Source organism: Aegilops tauschii, chromosome 1, assembly GCF_002575655.3.
Source record: "Aegilops tauschii subsp. strangulata cultivar AL8/78 chromosome 1, Aet v6.0, whole genome shotgun sequence".
NCBI classification, from domain to species: domain Eukaryota; kingdom Viridiplantae; phylum Streptophyta; class Magnoliopsida; order Poales; family Poaceae; genus Aegilops; species Aegilops tauschii.
The window spans coordinates 359438060-359455718 of NC_053035.3; the positions used below are offsets into that span (position 1 = coordinate 359438060).

The 17659-nt window shown below is 42.0% G+C and overlaps 1 protein-coding gene and 2 long non-coding RNA genes across 7 annotated transcripts; 2 read left to right on the plus strand and 1 right to left on the minus strand.

Moving 5' to 3' along the window:
• Positions 1-1100: 1100 nt before the first annotated feature.
• On the plus strand, positions 1101-5482 carry LOC109780073 (protein FAR1-RELATED SEQUENCE 9-like). Of its 2 annotated transcripts, XM_073498225.1 has the most exons (7): positions 1102-1786; positions 2254-2455; positions 2534-2931; positions 3072-4297; positions 4372-4592; positions 4672-4842; positions 4920-5482. In XM_073498225.1, the coding sequence occupies exons 4-7, from the start codon at positions 3133-3135 to the stop codon at positions 5184-5186; spliced, it is 1824 nt and encodes a 607-aa protein (XP_073354326.1). In that variant the 5' UTR covers positions 1102-1786; positions 2254-2455; positions 2534-2931; positions 3072-3132; the 3' UTR covers positions 5187-5482. The 2 variants fall into 2 exon arrangements, with proteins under 2 accessions (XP_073354325.1, XP_073354326.1); XM_073498224.1 differs by having other exon boundaries at positions 1101-1786; positions 2534-4297.
• LOC141022154 (uncharacterized) lies at positions 1547-6781 on the minus strand. 2 transcript variants are annotated; one of them, XR_012183175.1, is made up of 2 exons: positions 6291-6781; positions 1547-1852 (listed from the first exon to the last, which is right to left on the minus strand). It is a non-coding gene; the product is annotated as an uncharacterized lncRNA (long non-coding RNA). The 2 variants fall into 2 exon arrangements; XR_012183174.1 differs by having other exon boundaries at positions 1547-1900.
• A 5311-nt stretch (positions 6782-12092) lies between these two features.
• LOC109780071 (uncharacterized) lies at positions 12093-15120 on the plus strand. 3 transcript variants are annotated; one of them, XR_002236940.4, is made up of 4 exons: positions 12109-12523; positions 12674-12918; positions 13106-13807; positions 13979-15120. It is a non-coding gene; the product is annotated as an uncharacterized lncRNA (long non-coding RNA). The 3 variants fall into 3 exon arrangements; XR_002236938.4 differs by having other exon boundaries at positions 12116-12523; positions 13106-14321; positions 14432-15120; XR_002236937.4 differs by having other exon boundaries at positions 12093-12523; positions 13106-15120.
• Positions 15121-17659: the final 2539 nt, after the last annotated feature.

The following is a 17659-nucleotide window of genomic DNA, read 5'->3' on the forward strand; positions in this document are numbered from 1 at the left end:
GCCTGTGTCGATGCCACACGGGGCGTGCGACAGATACCCCCTAGATGCCACACGTGTGGCAGTTATCGACATCCTTCTCTTTTCATGTAATCCATTCAGGACAAGTTCAAGTATAGGTAAGAAGATTCTCACCACAGATAAATTGATCTGGAGCTCTTCAGTTTGACAATTTTCAGTTGGTGTGGAGCTTGTCAGTTCGGCAGTTTTTCAGTTCGTGTGGAGCTTTTCAGCAGATAAAGCTTTATTGTAACATCCCAAAATTCTAAATTCTGGAATGTTATATTAAATAAATAATTTTGATTGTTTGTTTGTTTGTTGTGTGATTGATGGTGTGAAATTGAGTGGAAATAGATTTTTTTTGAGAGTTAAATGAGAGGGAATAAAGGGACTTTCCCAAAACTTTCATCTTGCATGTTTGATCTCCGTGAATTCAAATTCATCTCATCACAAAACCCTAGAGTGAAGATAATATGACTTCTTCCATTCAAACAAATGAAAGGGGGTTAAGAAGAATTGAATTTCATTTGAAAACTTTCAAATCAGAAACTTTATGCCACTCAAGGATTTTCATGAGAGAAGATAATAGGACTTCTTCAAAATATATGAAATAGAGTGGGAAGTTATGGGGAACACTTTTGAATTTCACTTCGTTCACTTTTGAAAAGTTTTCCATTCTGAGTTTCAAGATCATTTCAAAAAAAAGAGAGGATAAGATGACTTCCTCAAAATATAAAAGAGTTGGAAATTTCATTTGGATATTAGTTGGAGTTTTTAGAACTTATTTGGTATTTATTCAATTTGCAAAAAGTGCATTAAATGCATTAGGAAAATATTTTCAAATTCCTCTATGCTTGAATAAATGTTGACTGTGCTCTAGATATTCCAAGATAATTTTAGAAATTATTGTGGTATTTTAGGATTTTGTTTGGTTTCGTTTTGGCCTCGGAAAGTTTTTGTAAAAAAAAACACAGCTCGGCCCAGGAGTGCCCCGCGGCCCAGCCAGCCGCGCACTAGGCCCAAGGCCAGCGCCGCGCCTCACCCGCCTGGCTCGCCCGTACCTGGACTCCCTTCGCTCTCTACCCGCTGCTGCCGCTGACGCATGGGGCCCGCCCATCATCCCTAACCTCTCGCTCGCTCCGCTCAGGATAGAGCACGCGCTCGCGCTCCCGCAACCACCGGTGCCATTGCCCTCGGGATAGGACGGGGCTTGCCTGCTCCCGTCGCCTGCTCCCATCCGTGCTCCCAGCGAGTAATTTTCATCCGACGGCTGCGCAGCTTATCTCCACCCACGCCCCTTTTCCAGCGAAAGAAAACACGTTACAAAAACTCGTATTCTCTGTCTGTTATCTTTCCGTAATACTTGGCACAGCTTATCTCCACCCACATCTCTCTCTCTCTCTCTCTTATCTGTCCGTAATACCTGGCAAGACTCCCGCTGCACTAATCTGGAGGGAAAATGAGGCTAATCTCAATTTTTGCCGCCAACATACAGAACAAAGAGGTTTGGGCGCCAAACCTCTTAGACCTTTGTTAATCCAGACGAAAATACACAAACACGCAAATCTCACCATCACCCACATCAATCAGGAACAAGATCCTTGGCAGAAGCACGTCAAACAAATTCAATATCAGGCAAAAGAAGGAAATTCACAAGGCTAAGGTGCATCAATCGGGCAGAAGCAAGGCCACCTAGGGGCTGAAGGAAAGGGGCATCTTGTTCCCCATGGCTTCTTCAAGCATCGATCCTCAAATCCATGAGGACGGTGATGAATCTCAGTGACCAAAAGTATAGTCTTCATGATCTCTTTTCGTTGTTCTTTTCCTTGTAGAATCTACTGATTAATTTTCCCTGCTGATAAAGATCAAAAATGCCTTCATGATTGTAGATTGTTAATTCTTCCTGATGAAAACAAAATTGAAAATGTCGATCATGATCATAAAACATCTGTGTTTGCTTCGTATAGGATGCTACAGCTTATGGATCGGTTATAATTATACTAGCCTTATGCCTGGTACATGAAGAAACTGCACATGTCAAAATAGATGCTTAATACTCAGTTAATACTCTAGTCAGCATATTCTAATAAAACAGCAGCCCGTGAATATTAGTCTACATTGTTTGATAATACTGTTATGACATGGGTAATCTTTTTTTAATCCTTGTTTCATAAATCCAGTCAAATTACGCATGGTAAGCACAATACAACATATGTGAAAATGTGCATTAACAAAATTGAATACTAATTCATACAGGATGTGCAAGAAAATGTTGCAACAAATTGTACTGACAACAGGTTACCAAAGATTGACATGACATTTTTATCGGAAGAGGAGGCCTACTCATTTTATAACAAATATGCAAAAGCTACTGGTTTTAGCATCCGAAGAGGGAGTCACCATAAAGTGAAGAATACTACTGTAATACAACAACGGACATTTACGTGCTCCCGTCAAGGTATGGGTTGCTTGTATTTTGTTTTGGTTATACTACTATTACTTTTGGTTTCACTAAGATAATTACTTTAATTGACAGGATTCCGTGCTGAAGATAGCAGAGAGGATTCTTTCAGTTACAGTAGGCCCGAAACACGATGTGGTTGTCAAGCCCATATGAAGATAAGTCTCAAAAATGGATTATATTATGTGTACGAATTTGAGGCAGCACATAACCATCCTCTTGCTACTGGAGACATGGCCCTATACTTAAGATCCCAAAGGAAAGTCACAGAAGAACAAATAGCAAACACTGAAGTCGCAAAGTCTGTGGGCATTTCAAATAAAGCAACTATAGATCTTATGGCCAAAGAAGCATGTGGACTTCCAAATCTTGGGTTTGCACCCGAAGATATGAAAAATCGTTTGTACTCTAAGAGAACACTGCAAGCAAAGAAAGGAGACACATGGGGGGTGTTAGAATACATGGAGAAGAAGGTAAAAGAAGATGCCAATTTTTTCTATTCAATTCAAGTTGATGAGGATGATCTGATAACTAATATTTTCTGAGCTGATTCGAAAATTATATCAGACTATGCAATGTTTGGTGATGTTATATGCTTTGACACCACATATAGGAAACTAGATGATGGGCGTCCCTTTGGTTTGATTGTTGGGGTGAATAATCACAAGAAAACCATGGTCTTTGGTGCTACACTTCTCTATGATGAAACTGCTGAAAGTTTTGGTTGGCTTTTTAGAACATTTCTAACAGCTATGTCTGGGAAACATCCAAGGACTATTCTGACCGATGAAGATGCAGCAATGGCCAAGGCAACCAGTAAAGTCCTTCCTCAGTCTCACCATAGACTTTGTGTGTGGCATATGAATCAAAATGCTTGCAAGCACCTTGCTGGGGTTGTTGAAGAATATAAGAAGTTCAATGCCGATTTCCAGCATTATATCTATGATATTGAGGAAGAAGACGACTTTATAAATGAATGGAATAGAATGCTAGACAGGTATGGACTCCGTGACAATATGTGGCTGCAAAGGCTGTTTGAAAAAAGGGAGCAATGGGCACTAGTGTATGGCAAAAATACATTCTCAGCCCACATGAGCACTACCCAAAGAAGTGAAAGCATGAATAATGAACTAAAGCGGTACATTAGTATTAAATATGACATGCTTACTTTTTTTGAGCATTTTGGGCGTCTGGTTGCGGATAAAAGATTTGTAGAGGTGAAGTGTGACTTCAAGGCGTCACAAACTACTCCCAAGCTGAAGGCAGAAGGTAGCTATGTGTTAAGGCAAGCCGCAACTACATATACTCCCGCAATATTCAAGATGTTTCAGGAGCAAGTAATTCGGACCCTGAACTATGACACATTTCTTTGTGATTCAAGTGATAAAGAGAAGAAGGTTTACACAGTAAAATTTCATGGAACGCAGCGCGAGCATGTTGTCAGTTTTTATCCAAACGAAGAAAAGGTCAATTGCAGTTGCAAGAAGTTTGAATTTGCTGGAATCCTCTGCTCTCATTGCTTAAAGATACTTGATATTAATAATATCAAGCATATCCCTGAACACTATATACTGAAAAGATGGACAATTGATGCGAAAGTGCTAGAGATAACAAGCAATCGCAATCTGCATGAAGATCTAAAAGCAAGAATGTCGAACTTTTACAAGGACTTGTGCAGAATGTTTATCCATATAGCTGCTAGCGCCGCAGAGTCCGATGAAACATATGATATGGCTGCTAAATGTGCAGAGCAGCTAGCACGAGATGTGGAGCAAAGCTTGAAAATTAGAGTTGATCCAGACCCAAATCCAGATTTGGGTGACTCCTCTGTTTCGCAAGGTATATAGTTATATACTATACTACTAGTTGCATAGAGTATATTCAAAGACTTACATTTAACTATATGGTTGCAGGTCCGAACATCGACTCTACTAGAGTTTCAAAGCATAACGAGGGGCTTCACATGCCAAGAGGTATAAAGGTCAAGGAGAAGACTGTACGAGGATCAGTGAGACCCGTTGGTGGCTTGGAGAAAGCAAAAACAACGAAGAAAAAGAAGATAGATGATTCTTTACGACTACAACCTGAAATGCCTTTCACAAATCAAATGCCTACGTATAACCCAATCTTAATGGTATAAGAAGTCAAAGCTTTTTGACTTTATCTCCTTTTTAAACTTGAACCACACTAAGTTTTGTTGTTAATCTTCATAGGGTCAATTCAGAGAAAATATTGTACCAGGATCAGCAAGACCCATTGGTGGCTTGGAGAAAGCAAAAACAAAGAAGAAAAAGAAGACAGTCAATTCTTTACAAGAACGACCTGAAATGCCTTTGACAAACCAAATGCCTGGGTATTTACCACAGTACAATCCAACCCAAATGGTATAAGAAGTTTAATTATTAAACTATTTCCCATTTTCAATCACCTGTGACCTAAGCTTTGCTATTTATCTGCGTAGGTTCAACTGGGAGCTCTGCCAAGTCATGCTTACCCCTATTTAGCACATTACAACTCAAGTCTGCAACAATCCATTGGTCTGTCGACCCCTACGATGATGCCAGGACAAAATATATTATTCTTCCAACAACAGACTCCTACCAGTGGTACTTCTACCCCTATGATAATGGCAGGACAGAATCTACCATTCTTCCAACAACAGAATCCTACCATTGGTACCTGTAGCCCTACGATGATGCCAGGACAGAATCTATCATTCTTTCAATAGCAGACTCCTACCAGTGGTACTTCTACCCCTATGATGATGCCCGGACAGAATCTATCATTTCTCCAGCAACAAAATCCTACCGTTGGTACCTCTACCCCGGTGATGATCCCAGGACAAAATCTACCATTCTCCCAACAACAAAAGCCAGCTTAATCAATGTTATAGATTTTTATTTCATGTACTTCTGTGCAATTCTATTAGAACCTATGAGTATACGACCATGGATTGAAGGAGACTATCTATATCAATCAGCAATTAACTGAATAAGCAATTTGTGACTGTGATAAATATAAAAATAGTCTTATTTGTCTTGTATTGAATAGGCTTGGTTAGCATCAGGTACAAACTGTACTATTACCAACATCATAGATTAGTTTGTCTAACCTGACAAACAGACCATTAGTCGATCACTATGGTAATGGAGCGCCACTGTCACCTGGATGAGGATGAGCCAAACCATACGACTTTGCATGCATCGATCTAAGGAGTAGTTTGTTCACTTAGTTGAACCTCTTTCTGGCATCATCTTGTATGCAAATATCACCATCAGTAGCTAATTAACTTTCAGTTTATTTTCAACCAGTAAACGACACCATCAGCATTTTGTGCAATGCAAGATATTCCCATGTCCGAATCCACTGTGTTTGAACTATGTATTTTGTTGCCTCAAAAATTAAACATCTTTAAAAATATATAAAATTGAGCACCTTCGTTACGCAGCAAAACAGTGATAGAAAGGAATTATCAACTAAAACTGAGCTAACTAGGTATCCAGGACATTTAGAAACTAATTTCGGTCTATAATTTTGCACTCACATAATTTGAGCTTTTAACGAATCACTTTATGGAACAAATTAATTTGCAAGGCCCCGATGTGCATGTGTGCTTAATTGGTACTCCCTCCGTAAACTAATATAAGAGCGTTTAGATAACTAAAATAGTGATCTAAACGCTCTTATATTAGTTTACAGAGGGAGTACTAGCTAGCTGTTGACTTGCTCGGATGTGAACTGAAGGGAAAAGAAACCAGAGGAGACATCTGTATTCTGCACAAAACAGTAGAGAGGAGGATGGAAGGGAGCGAGGGTGAGTTGCCGTACTGACCATGGCGCTAGTAGGCTAGGTCGGCAGCCGAATGGCCGGTGTCGGGCCCGTGAAGACCCGCTGGATGGCGGCCGCCCTCGTCGCTCGCCGCGGCCTCTGCCCTGCCACCGCCCGTGGTCTTCAGTGGCGGCACAACAGCCACCACCACCTCCACTATCCCGACCCGAGCTCCACCATGGCTGCCCCCATCGCAGGCAACTCCAAGACCTGGCCCTTCCGCGAGGACGAATCAAGAGGAGGAGCCGGTCTTGCGGCGGGAGAAGCCGAAATCTGGGACGAGCGCGGCGCCATAACTGCGGACTACGGTGAGACAAGGCAGTGGACACCGACGGACCTCCCGCCGGAGGCCGCGAAGACGCCTTGGGGAGGTAGCCGATCCACTCGATGCCTCCGCTCCCCACGGTCGACTGTCGGCGCGAATACGTATTGGGGCAAACGGAAATACGGGAGCTTCGTGATTTCTTTTTTGCCAGAAAAGACGCACGGGGAAGGAAAATAGCGCCAGCCGTTAGATGCAGAATTAGCCAAGGGGAGCACGGATGGGAGCAGGCGACGGGAGCAAGCAAGCCCCGTCCCTCGGAATAAGCCTTATCCCCTAGCCCCGAGCACCCCTCTCCGTGCCTATATAAACCCCGGAGCCCGTTCTCTTCATTCTGCCATTCCGTTTCGCCTCACACCGCTCATAGCCGTCACCCCGTCCACTTGGATCTCGCTGGAGCTAAAGCTCTCCGCCATTGTTTCCGTCGTCGGTGGAACCCTATGCCCTCTCCTCTCTGTAAAAAAAAATGTGTTCCCTTGCCGTCCCGTATCCGTTTGACATATTTGTTGCCCCTAGGTTTCGCCGGAGACGCTGCCCCGACGACCTGCGTCCTCGCCGGAGCACGAAGCCATCGTCCCCGCGCAGCACGACCTCGACGTCCCCGACGTGAGCTGCCTCCACCACCGGACCGCCAACGCTGCGCCGGTCCCGTTCGCCTTCTTCCCCGCCACCGGAGGCCGCCGCAGCCGCCGCCCCTGTTCGCCGTCCTCGCTCGCTGTGAGCCGCCCGCTTCTCCCCGTTCGTTTAGTTTATTTTATTTTATTATTAGATTGGTTTAGTATTAGATCGGTTAACCCGGTTTTAGTTAAACCGAACGGTTTTTATTAAAACCGATTGTTGGTTTTTTTAATTAGCCACCGCATAGTGTTTTTCTTATTTAGTGGCCGCTCGCTATATATGCTTCCGCAGCGAACGATGCTCGGCCAGCCACGAGCTGCCACGTGGCCGAGGACCTGCTCGCGATTATTTTCTTCTCTGTCTAGTCCCTGTAATTAGCAGATTAGTCCCTGATCTTAGATTAGCCATAACTTTTTAACCGTAGATCCAAACTTGATGAAATCAGCGGAAAATTCTTCGTCATGATTAGATCTATCCAGTGGTATCATATTTGTAAACTTTTGTCAGATTCAAATTTGAACTTTATTCAGATTTGAATTCGAACTTCAATTGGCCATATCTCATAAATCGTAGCTCCGATTAAGTTGATTCTTTTTGCACTTTGTCACCGTAGCCAAACCTGTCACTTGGACCAGTCTCATGGCACTTTTCACACACTTAGGATTTGTCCATAGTAATTTTACTCGTATGCCTTGTATGCACCGTGCTTCACATCACAAATTCTGAACCCCATGCCTATGTTGTGTTGCACTTAGAATATTTTGTGATAGTTGAGCGTGTTGGATTTTCATTTGGATTTTTCAAGTCTTTTCATGTTGCATGTTATTTGGTTCTCCGAAATGATTGCTTATGTGAATGCAATATTTGACTTTATAGATTTTCATCGGAGAGTGACGAATAGTTCTATTAAGTAAAATTTTGAGAGCGATATAATCTTCATCAACTATTACCAGGCAAGTTCACATTTGACCATTCTTCCAATTACCTATGTTTATATTATGCACTTAGTCCTTTTGTGGTAGGATTGCATGGTAGGATTTATTGTTGCCAGATGGCTATGCCGTTACCTAGTAGTTCATTTGAGGTAGGTCTGATCTATACATCCTTGTCACCACCGTGTAAGTTTATTTTTGCCTCGCTAAATGTAGACGTGGTTTGGGAAGCGAACATGGTGAGACATGAGTGACAAAGTAGTAAGCAGGACCAAGACTTGTAAATGAACTACCTGGGCGGTATTTGGTTTGAACGGTGGTGAAGTACAGTGGGAGCATGCATGGTTAATCCATGGTGGTGCACCACTAGTGGTCGGTCGCCCAGGCTCAAAGAGATCAATCGTATTCTCATGTCTAGAAGCTTACGTGTGCAGCCACAAGCCAATATGGGCTCTGGCTTAGTTGAGTAGTTAGTGTGACGCCTTCCGGGATGGGCTAGCAGATGTAGAATGAGTAGGTGTACCGGCCTATCCGTGGGTTAAGGGGAAATACTTTCGAAAGACTATGTCTTGGTCATCCTGTTCTCAAACACCAGGCAGTGCGAGAATTTCAAGGGAGGCGATCGAGTCTTGTGGGGAAAAGTGCGCAAACCTCAGCAGAGTGTTAAAACCTAATTGATTAGCCGTGTCCCTGGTTACGGACAACTTGAGCATCTAGTAGTGAAAATGCCGGGAGATTCCCTCACCTTTAATTAAACAGTTGGGTTTTAAATGAAACTTGGGATTGGATTGAGTTGGGTTTGCCAACTCATCCTATGCTATACTGTAGTGATAGAATAATATCTTTTATTCTAGGGAAAACCTAGCTTTATGCAAAAACTAAACTTAGAGCTTTCCACCAGCCAAATTGCATGTACAAATAGGTTCATTAATTTTATGATGTGACTTGCCAGTACATTCAATGTACTGACCTACACGGCTGCAACGTCTTATATTGCAGGAATTTCTACGACGAGTAAGAGTTACGTTGTAGGGTTACGGTCTACACTCAACTTGCCGTTGGCGTTGGTGGGACTCCACACCCGTTCGATTATTTCCGCTGAGACTTATGAGGTATATATCAGTTTTACGTTATTTATACATGTGATTGCACTTTGATATACACATGATGTATTGTGTGTGCCAGCATACCGATCCAGGGATGGCACGGATACACAAAGGCTTGACCGTTTGAGGTCGGGTCGCTACATTTAAAAAAATGCACTAAAAGTGTTCTGTTTTGGGGTACCTCACGGCTTTGTGTAGCTATTGTATGTCTTCTGAATCATGATGCATGCTTTTCTTTTGTACATATCTTTAGTGCGTGTGTCGAAGGCTAGTAAGTTCTACTGCCAGTATATGCCAAGTTCAGAGATGTTGCCATCGATGGCATGGAGCGAGCCGCGTCTCGCACCCCCATCAGCTACAGGTCACGGACTCCGGCGGCTGCAGTTCACGGACTCTGCCAGCTGAAGGTCCTGAGTATCATTTTTCCCTGAAGTCCATGTATCGAGATATGATATCTGATCAGTTCCACAAATATTTTAGCTTAAAAGCTTAGCTGGTTCGGTTGTACTGACCCATTCGCCTGTTTTACTACCTCTAAATAAACTTGCAAGAATGACTAACACGTGAAAAAAATAGGACTTAATGTTTAAACCAGTACATGCTCCTTGTTGATAAAATCGAGCCCATTCAAAGTAGTCACAATTGGACTAGGATGCTATGTTTCATCGTTATCTAACAGTGCATACATTGTTATCTAAGTGCAGTACATCGTTATCTTACAGTGCAGTATGTCGTTATCTTATAGTGCAGTACAGTAAATCATGATCTAACATTTTTACAGGAGCTGCAAGCCATATACAGAATTTATACTGAAAAGTGTTGCAGATACATGACTTATAAGGCTACCAGAGGCTACTACACCTCCAGATTATTAACAGCCTACTACTTACTTGCTTCCAACTCACTAGTAACACATTCTAAGGTTCCTAAACGGCTACTTCAGAGCGCTGTTGCTATTCTGTGTGTAAAGGTCCTCATTTTGTTGATGGTGGCATCTTACAAAGAAAAGGTAACCTGCTTTTACTTATTATTCTTGTTCTTTGCCCTTCAAATACGGAAGTAGAATCAATGTTAATAAACATTTTCACAACTTCTCTCATTGTCGGTCGCTCAAAAGGTGCTCGAATAATTCAAGCAATGGCAAATGTTAAAGACCTTTATTATAACTTCTGATGCATAGTTGCCAACTTTTAGATCACGAACCACTATAGTATATCGGTGAACAATGGGATCAAACCCATTTTGATCATGACATGATCAAAAATGGAATGGTGGGAAGTAGCAGGTTCTGTTTCTAGTAAATGGGACCACGGTCAGCCTTCTGCCCAGGCAAACCTCTTTTCTTCCTCCCAGGCACAGCCGCGGCATCCTTTTCAGTCCAAATCGACCACTGGCTGCCGTCCAAGTTGAATCCCTTCTACAATCTTCGCCAAAGCAGCCAGCCTCTGCCATGTTCGCCTAGCTCCATCGCCAAAGCAAACGGTGCAGGGTGTTTTCGCTAGCTCTCTTTGTTTTTGTTTCTGTTCTTAGCTGCCACAACATCGCTTGGTTTAATGCTTTTAAAAGAGTTCAGTTAATATATTCTGAGTAGTTCAAATACAAGAGTTAAGAAAAGTACAAAGTTTTGATAGAGCTGATAGAGAGTTTTGACAAAGTGGGAAGGGATTCGTTCAGTACTAGAGCACTCAACCAAAAAAAAGCAATGTTTTATTAGGATGGTAGGGGAAGAGAGTAGTCCGGGATAGCAAGTTCATTGCACAAAAAATGCTGGGAAGTTCATATGAAGTAGGAACAACTAGGTAAAAAGGTTTACCCAAGAAATACCTTGGCAAATTCACATGGCAGACACCTTGGGGTAAGTACAGGTTTTTTTTTCCTTTGTCAACAAATCAGCGATGGTACTAATACATAAATTTTCGTGTATGTGATGAATTTCTATAAAAATGTTCAATATAATTTTTTAGCAATTCATTTTGTATAAATGAAGTATTTTAAAGTACATAACTTTTTAGGTTTTGTTGTGAACTTGTGACATTACTGCACATGAACTTGTTGTTCTTTTTTACATGAACTTGTGCATGCTAATTGGTGGCTGTTGTGTGTGTGCAGGGTACATCCAACGACAACCAGTAGGCGACAAGTGTACTGGTGAGCAGCGGGACAGTAGCATGAAGCAGTTGATTAGTTGTGCGTGGTGAGCAGCTACTGAACTGATTCTGACACTGCAATATTAGTCCCATACAACCTCTCAACACCCCCTGCTTGAACCTTAATAATAACTTGACAATAGTAAAAGCCAGTAAACCTTCACTAGCTTGTGTTGACTGTTGTCTTATTGTACACATTATTTGTATATTATCTTGGGTTTCAAGACTCTTTACTTGTTTGCTGGATATATTTAATGGTAGGATGCCTTGCAATGAGCTTTAATTGGCGCTTGCTTTATATTGCAGCATAAGAACTCGGCGTGCGTGGTCGTCAATGAGCTCTCCTACACAATGGTCGCTCATGAAAAAAGGTTCATGTCTAGCTACATGGAGAGTTCCAAAAATCAGAATTGAGAAAGTCCAAACCTCCAAAGAAAGTTCTTTAACAGTAAAGAAAGCCTTTGTGTTTATATATTTGTGATTTGTGCTATGTGAGAGTTCATATTGTAAGATTATGGTGTTTTTTTTAAAGTTCAAATTATTAAAAGCCGTCAGGTTCACACACTGCCACGGTGAAAGTTTGTGAATTTGGTATATAAAAAGAGAAGTGTTCATATTGTATGAATATAGTGTTTGTTCTGAAGTTCAAATTGTTAAAGCCATGAGCTTCACATTGTCTTTGTATTTTTTTGATTTTGGTAACATAAGATAGAAAAAGGATTGTAGTGTGGGAGCAGCAACTCGGTGCTCGGGCTCAGCTGCTCCCGAAATCACTATCGCTCGTTGGTGCCTCGGGATCGTAGAAAGTACGCCTGGTGTGTCAGAGCTAGATCGCGCAATATCAAAGATACGCGGTGTATATGGCGTGGGCCATGTTCGTATGCAGGGCGTCCGTTAGGCACGACTCACGCGTCGCTCCTGATCCGTGGACCAGCACGTTTCGTATGGGCTGAGCCATGGTCCAGAATTGTTAGTCCAGTACGGAAGGCTTGCGGCCCAGAGGAGGTTGGCGAAACCTCGGTCCCCTGCTCTCTGCGGCGGCGGGTGTTACTTCCGGCGGCGCGGCGATGGACGATGCGGGGCTGGAGTTCCTTATGGATCCCATCGACCGGTGAGTTTCACCTATGCAATGCTCTTCTTTCAATTCGTTGATTCGATTCTATGTTAGGCGCTGAAATTTCAGCGAAAGATTTCGGTGCTGCACGACCCTGAAACCCTCTTCCCCCATCGCCACCGCCGGTCACTGTGGTATGACTTGCAGGTTTCCATTTAGGGAGGAATTTGCGGCAGCCTTTAGCATCCGGATCCGGTTCCCCTAGTGCTGTTGCCGCACTGTGATGCCCATCCTGCCAAGCCCGTGGATTCTATGGCGGGTCTGGTTGCGTGCAAGATGAGGGTGTCCGCATCCCCGTCAGGCTGGCAGGCGAACTACAACGAGGAATAAATGCTTCTCCGACTAGGTCCGTGCAATCCACTAATCCTGACAGCACCAGGCTGGATTGAAAGGTGATCCCTTAATCAATTATTCAGTTAGTACTGCTCGTTAGTTGTGAGCTTGTTCAATCTATTTAAGGAGCGATTTACATGCAAACCTGTGTGTGCTTCACGATTTTGAGCAGTGCACAATGGTTGGCTGTGGCGATAGAATGTCCAATGAATTATGAAAATTGAAATCTCTCCATGGTAATTTCAGGTTAGGGCTGGGGAGTGCTCCATCGGACAGAACTCCTTGCACATTAAAGATGCATTTGTTGGAGCAATCTATTTGCAAATATGCAGAGGAGCCTGGAAAGAGTGTAAGCAAACCGAAGCTACGATTGACTTTCAACTCATTCGAGGAGGCCTACGACTTGTACAGCTTGACGCAAACAGTGCCGTAGGGCGAAACGACTATAATGGTTTGTGGATTGCAGGGGAAGCTAGAGGCGGAGAACAAACGGTCTTGTAGGTGCGATTGCCCCGCATTGATAAGGCTGTTGCCGGCGTCCGGCAATAGCTGGTATATAATTGAGCTCGTGAGAACACCAATCATTCTATGTCGCTGACAATGGGGAGAAGGTCCGCTGACTGTCGCACAAATCACATTGATGTTTACACCAAGGATCTAATAAGGCAGTTATGGGAATGTAATGTGAACCTTGGGTAAGTGTACAACATCATCGCAGTTTTTCGGATCTGTTGAGAAGGTACTGTTTACAAAGAGGACTTTGAGGAACATATGTGGCCAGATAAGCCATGAGCAGACGGATTATGATATGAGGAAAACTTTGGAGGTTTTTGCTGACATTGTTGGGAGTGACCCGGACTTCTTATCGATAGCGAGAGCAGGGTAAAGAAGTTGAGAGGTCGACAACCCCGAAAACTAACCTCGGAGGTTTGGCCACTATCCTCAGAGGTTTGGCCTGTGTATTTAATTTGTACTACTCTGTCCCATAATGTAAGACGTTTTTGCAGTTCAATTTAAACTGCAAAAACGTCCTATATTATGGGACGGAGGGAGTAGTTCACAATCAGAATATTTGCACTGCTTACAACATGCTCACTCGTGTTATCTCACTGTGTGCAGACCAGAACAAAATGTTGCTGTCTTTTTAATTCTCATTAAAAGAAGCTGATTCATGCTGGTATTGACAGGGTCGTGTTGTTAGGAGAACCAATCTGGCAATAGTGTCACGCAAGCAAAGTGTATCCTAGAGCTATGTTCGGGCAGTTCGGGCGAATCCTCATCGAAGGTATACTACGGAGGTTGAGAAGATGAACAAGTATGTGACAATGCACAACAATGCGGCAGAACGTGAGAAGTGTAGTAGAGTTGTTATGAGGTAACAATCAAGGATGACGGTTCTGAATTTGTGTGCGAGTGCGGACAGTTCGAGCATACAGGGATGCTTTGCTGCCATGTCCTAAGGGTAATATCTGCGGTTTGCATACAGCGCGAGTATGTTTCGATTATAGTTTGATATATGTTCTGATAGTTGGTGTACCATCTTTGACGCATGCATAAGTCTTTCACATGCAGGCATTCGACTCTATACATGCAGGCTCTGGATGTTGTTAGGATGGGGGACGCTAGCGCTGAAATGTTCGAGCACATGTCGGCTGGCCTGAAAGCTCTAATGGCGAACGCTAGCACTGAAGCGTTCGAGCACATGTTGACTGGCCTTTAAGCTCTAATGGTGAGTTGTGCACCACTGACAGAGAAGAGGGATGGTCTGGGATTTGAAGACTGTCGGGTTGCGATCACTGCAGGCAGGGTAACTGGGATGATGACCTTACAGTCTTATCAAATGGTGGTGCAACCCAGGAATATAATTTGGGCGGTCCCGTGAGTGTGAACGCACTCGGGGTGTCGGCAGGGGCGACAAATAGCCGTGAGAAAGGACCATATCACGGTCTGAGCAAGCGGACTAGGTTTTGGAGCCCGACAAATGCAAGAACTGCGGGATGGAGGGGCACTGCGAAACACGTTCACATGACCACTTGGTGGTGGGCAGACTTAGAAGTGAGGATTTATTTGCATGTGTAATTTGTGATTTGAGGATTTTCTGGTGTGTACTGTGAGCCATGCTGAACGCTTGTTCCCCCGGTGCTTAAAGTGTGTACCATTGCAAGTTTGTAACATTGAGTGATAGCGGTCGAAGTGTTCTGTAGTACTTTATGCTAACTTGTCAGATCTTAAGATTTGTAAGAGCTAAATGTTATGCGTAATGACTTTGTAGTTTTGCAAAGTATTTTTATGATCATACGAGACCCACATGATTGTTTTCCGTATGGCAGAGTGGTGTAGATCCTGCTATGCTGTGCATGAAGTTGTGATAGCACGTGGCACGTGAGGTGTAATGAGCTTACAACAGTACAGCTGGGGATTGAGGCGCTCTAGAATTCAAAATTTGAGAGTGCGTGGGTGTTCTAGTCTTTGCTGTGGGGATTCTCGTGGAGAAGATAAGAGAACGCTGGCTCAGGATGGCACGGGAAATAAACTGGGTCGTGCGCACAAAGCCGTTTCCGCCTGGGAGGTGCTGATGCCATTGCAATGAATGCCCTCAGGCCCACGTTACTTTTATATCTGATACAATTAGAATACAGATGAGAATACAAGTAATGGAGCTGATCCACAGGCGAGCAAACGGCTGAGATTTCAGGAGCAGCTGAGCCTGGGCTCAGAAACGAATTTTCCATTGTAGTGTCTGTTTATAAGTTCATATTGTTAAAGCAACGAGGTTCACATAGTTTCCTGAGAGGTGTACTCTCTATGCATTGATATGTTCAAGGCTAGTTTCCTGAGAGATGTACTCTTTGTGAATTTCTTTGAATTTTCGTAAGCTGATGGTATCATGTTTTGTTTAAAAAATGTAGGCAAGTACATGGTAGAAAAAAATAAGTTCACAAATAAAAAGTTTTACAGTTACAGAAAACCATTTTTTGGAAATTTAGAAAAGAAGGAATGTCAGGCATTCAGAGAAGAATTGAGGAGGTTTGAGGTACAAAGAATCTAGAAAGTTCAAGGATAAAAAAGTGAAAAGTTCGGAATCACGAAAAGAAGAGGTGTGGAAAAAAGAGAACATTGTGAAAACTTCAAACAATATAAACTTCATCAAGAAAAAGTTCAAGTTGCAAATTGTGACAGGTCCAAAACTTTGTTGCAAAAAAGTTCGTAAAACAAACATAGCATTTTATTTTGTTTAAATCCAATTACCTTTACTAGATAAGCTATTCAAGTTCGGAGCTAGCAACATCATTAGTTCGAACGGGAAACCAAATTTAAAAGAAAAACCCAAAAAAGGTTGACTTCTATAAGTCCACGTTCTCAAACTGAGGCCCAGTCATATAAGTCCACTTTTCATTTCATGACTTTGAAAAAAAGATGATATTGTTTTTACAAAATTTAAAACTACTCGAAAACCGTAATGAATTTGGAAAATGTTCAACATAGAAAAGATCTGGCTCCAAAACCGTAATGAATTTTTTCTTTATGAGAAAATATCATTCAGCTCAACGATATAAACCATGCAAGTTCAAGGACTATGATACTGTAAACGGAGGGAAATCATATCAAAAGATAAACAATAAAGTCTAGTTTGGGAAAACACGCTCAGTACAAACCCATACGGGCATCAGTTCAAGTACTATTTTTTCGAAATCATTGAAAACTGCTCTATGAAAAATACCTCAGTACAAACACACACATAAATCAGTACAAGTAGTCTGTTTTTTCTAACGGAAAAACAGCACGACGTGTCTCATCGTATTCCAAATTACTCTTTAACGGTTGCGGATTTGAGAAAACGTTCAACACGACTAAGTTTCACATTTTTGATAGCTTTCCAACGTATATTATTTGCCTCATTTCGACAAATTTGATCGTATTCGATTTTTTTAAACCGTAAGGAATTAGAAAAACATTTCAATACAAAAAAGCTGCGCATTTTCCATAGCTTTCCAACGCCGTATCATTTGTGTAAATCCGACAAACCGTTTGCAAAAAAATGCGAAAATACGTTTCACCCAAAATTTCACCATTTTCAAATTACTTTTAAATAGTATAGAATTTGAAAAAACAATAGATATATGGAAGATGCAGATTTTCACAAGCTTTCCAACACCATCTTATTTGCTCAATTCCGACAAACCGTTTGAAAATTGAGTCCAAAATACGATTCACTTTTTCGGTTTTGTAAAAAAAACGGTTTTTTCAAAACTGCTTTTAAACCATGATGATTTTGCAAAAACAAATTATATGATTGGAATGTAGATGTCAAGAGATTTCCAACGATATATTACATGCCCCGTTTCGACAAAAATTTTTTGGAAGAAAATTAAACTAAAGAAGACAATTTTCAACGGAAAATGAAAGTATCAGTTCAACCGCTTCGAATTCATCAGTCCAACCGCTCGAATTCATCAGTTCAAGTAGGGTAACTGAATAATATTCTGTTACGCGAAACAGAATAGCCCAGATGTGTATATATATATATATATATATATATATATATATATATATATATATATATATATATATATATATATATATATATATATTCATTGTGCAAGAAACGGGAAAAAGCTTCAAACAGTTCGGCCGCAGGGTGCGGCCAGAGGCGTAGGCCTTGTTGGTATTTTAATTTCAGGAAATGCATATAGAGTCCGGAAAATAACGAAAATCATTGTGTCACTGTCGCGTGCTCTCACGATCGCATGTAAAAAATGGTAAAGTTTGGCACAAGTTTTAGTGCTCGCACCTTCCATA

What these genes read in the sequence shown, in the direction of transcription:
- LOC109780073 (XM_073498224.1), top strand. Translation starts at nt 3,034, where the DNA reads ATGTTTGGTGATGTTATATGCTTTGACACCACATATAGGAAACTAGAT. An exon ending in TGACTCCTCTGTTTCGCAAG is followed by an intron (nt 4,298 to 4,371) that starts GTATATAGTTAT and finishes ATATGGTTGCAG; the next exon opens with GTCCGAACATCGACTCTACT. An exon ending in AGTACAATCCAACCCAAATG is followed by an intron (nt 4,843 to 4,919) that starts GTATAAGAAGTT and finishes TTATCTGCGTAG; the next exon opens with GTTCAACTGGGAGCTCTGCC.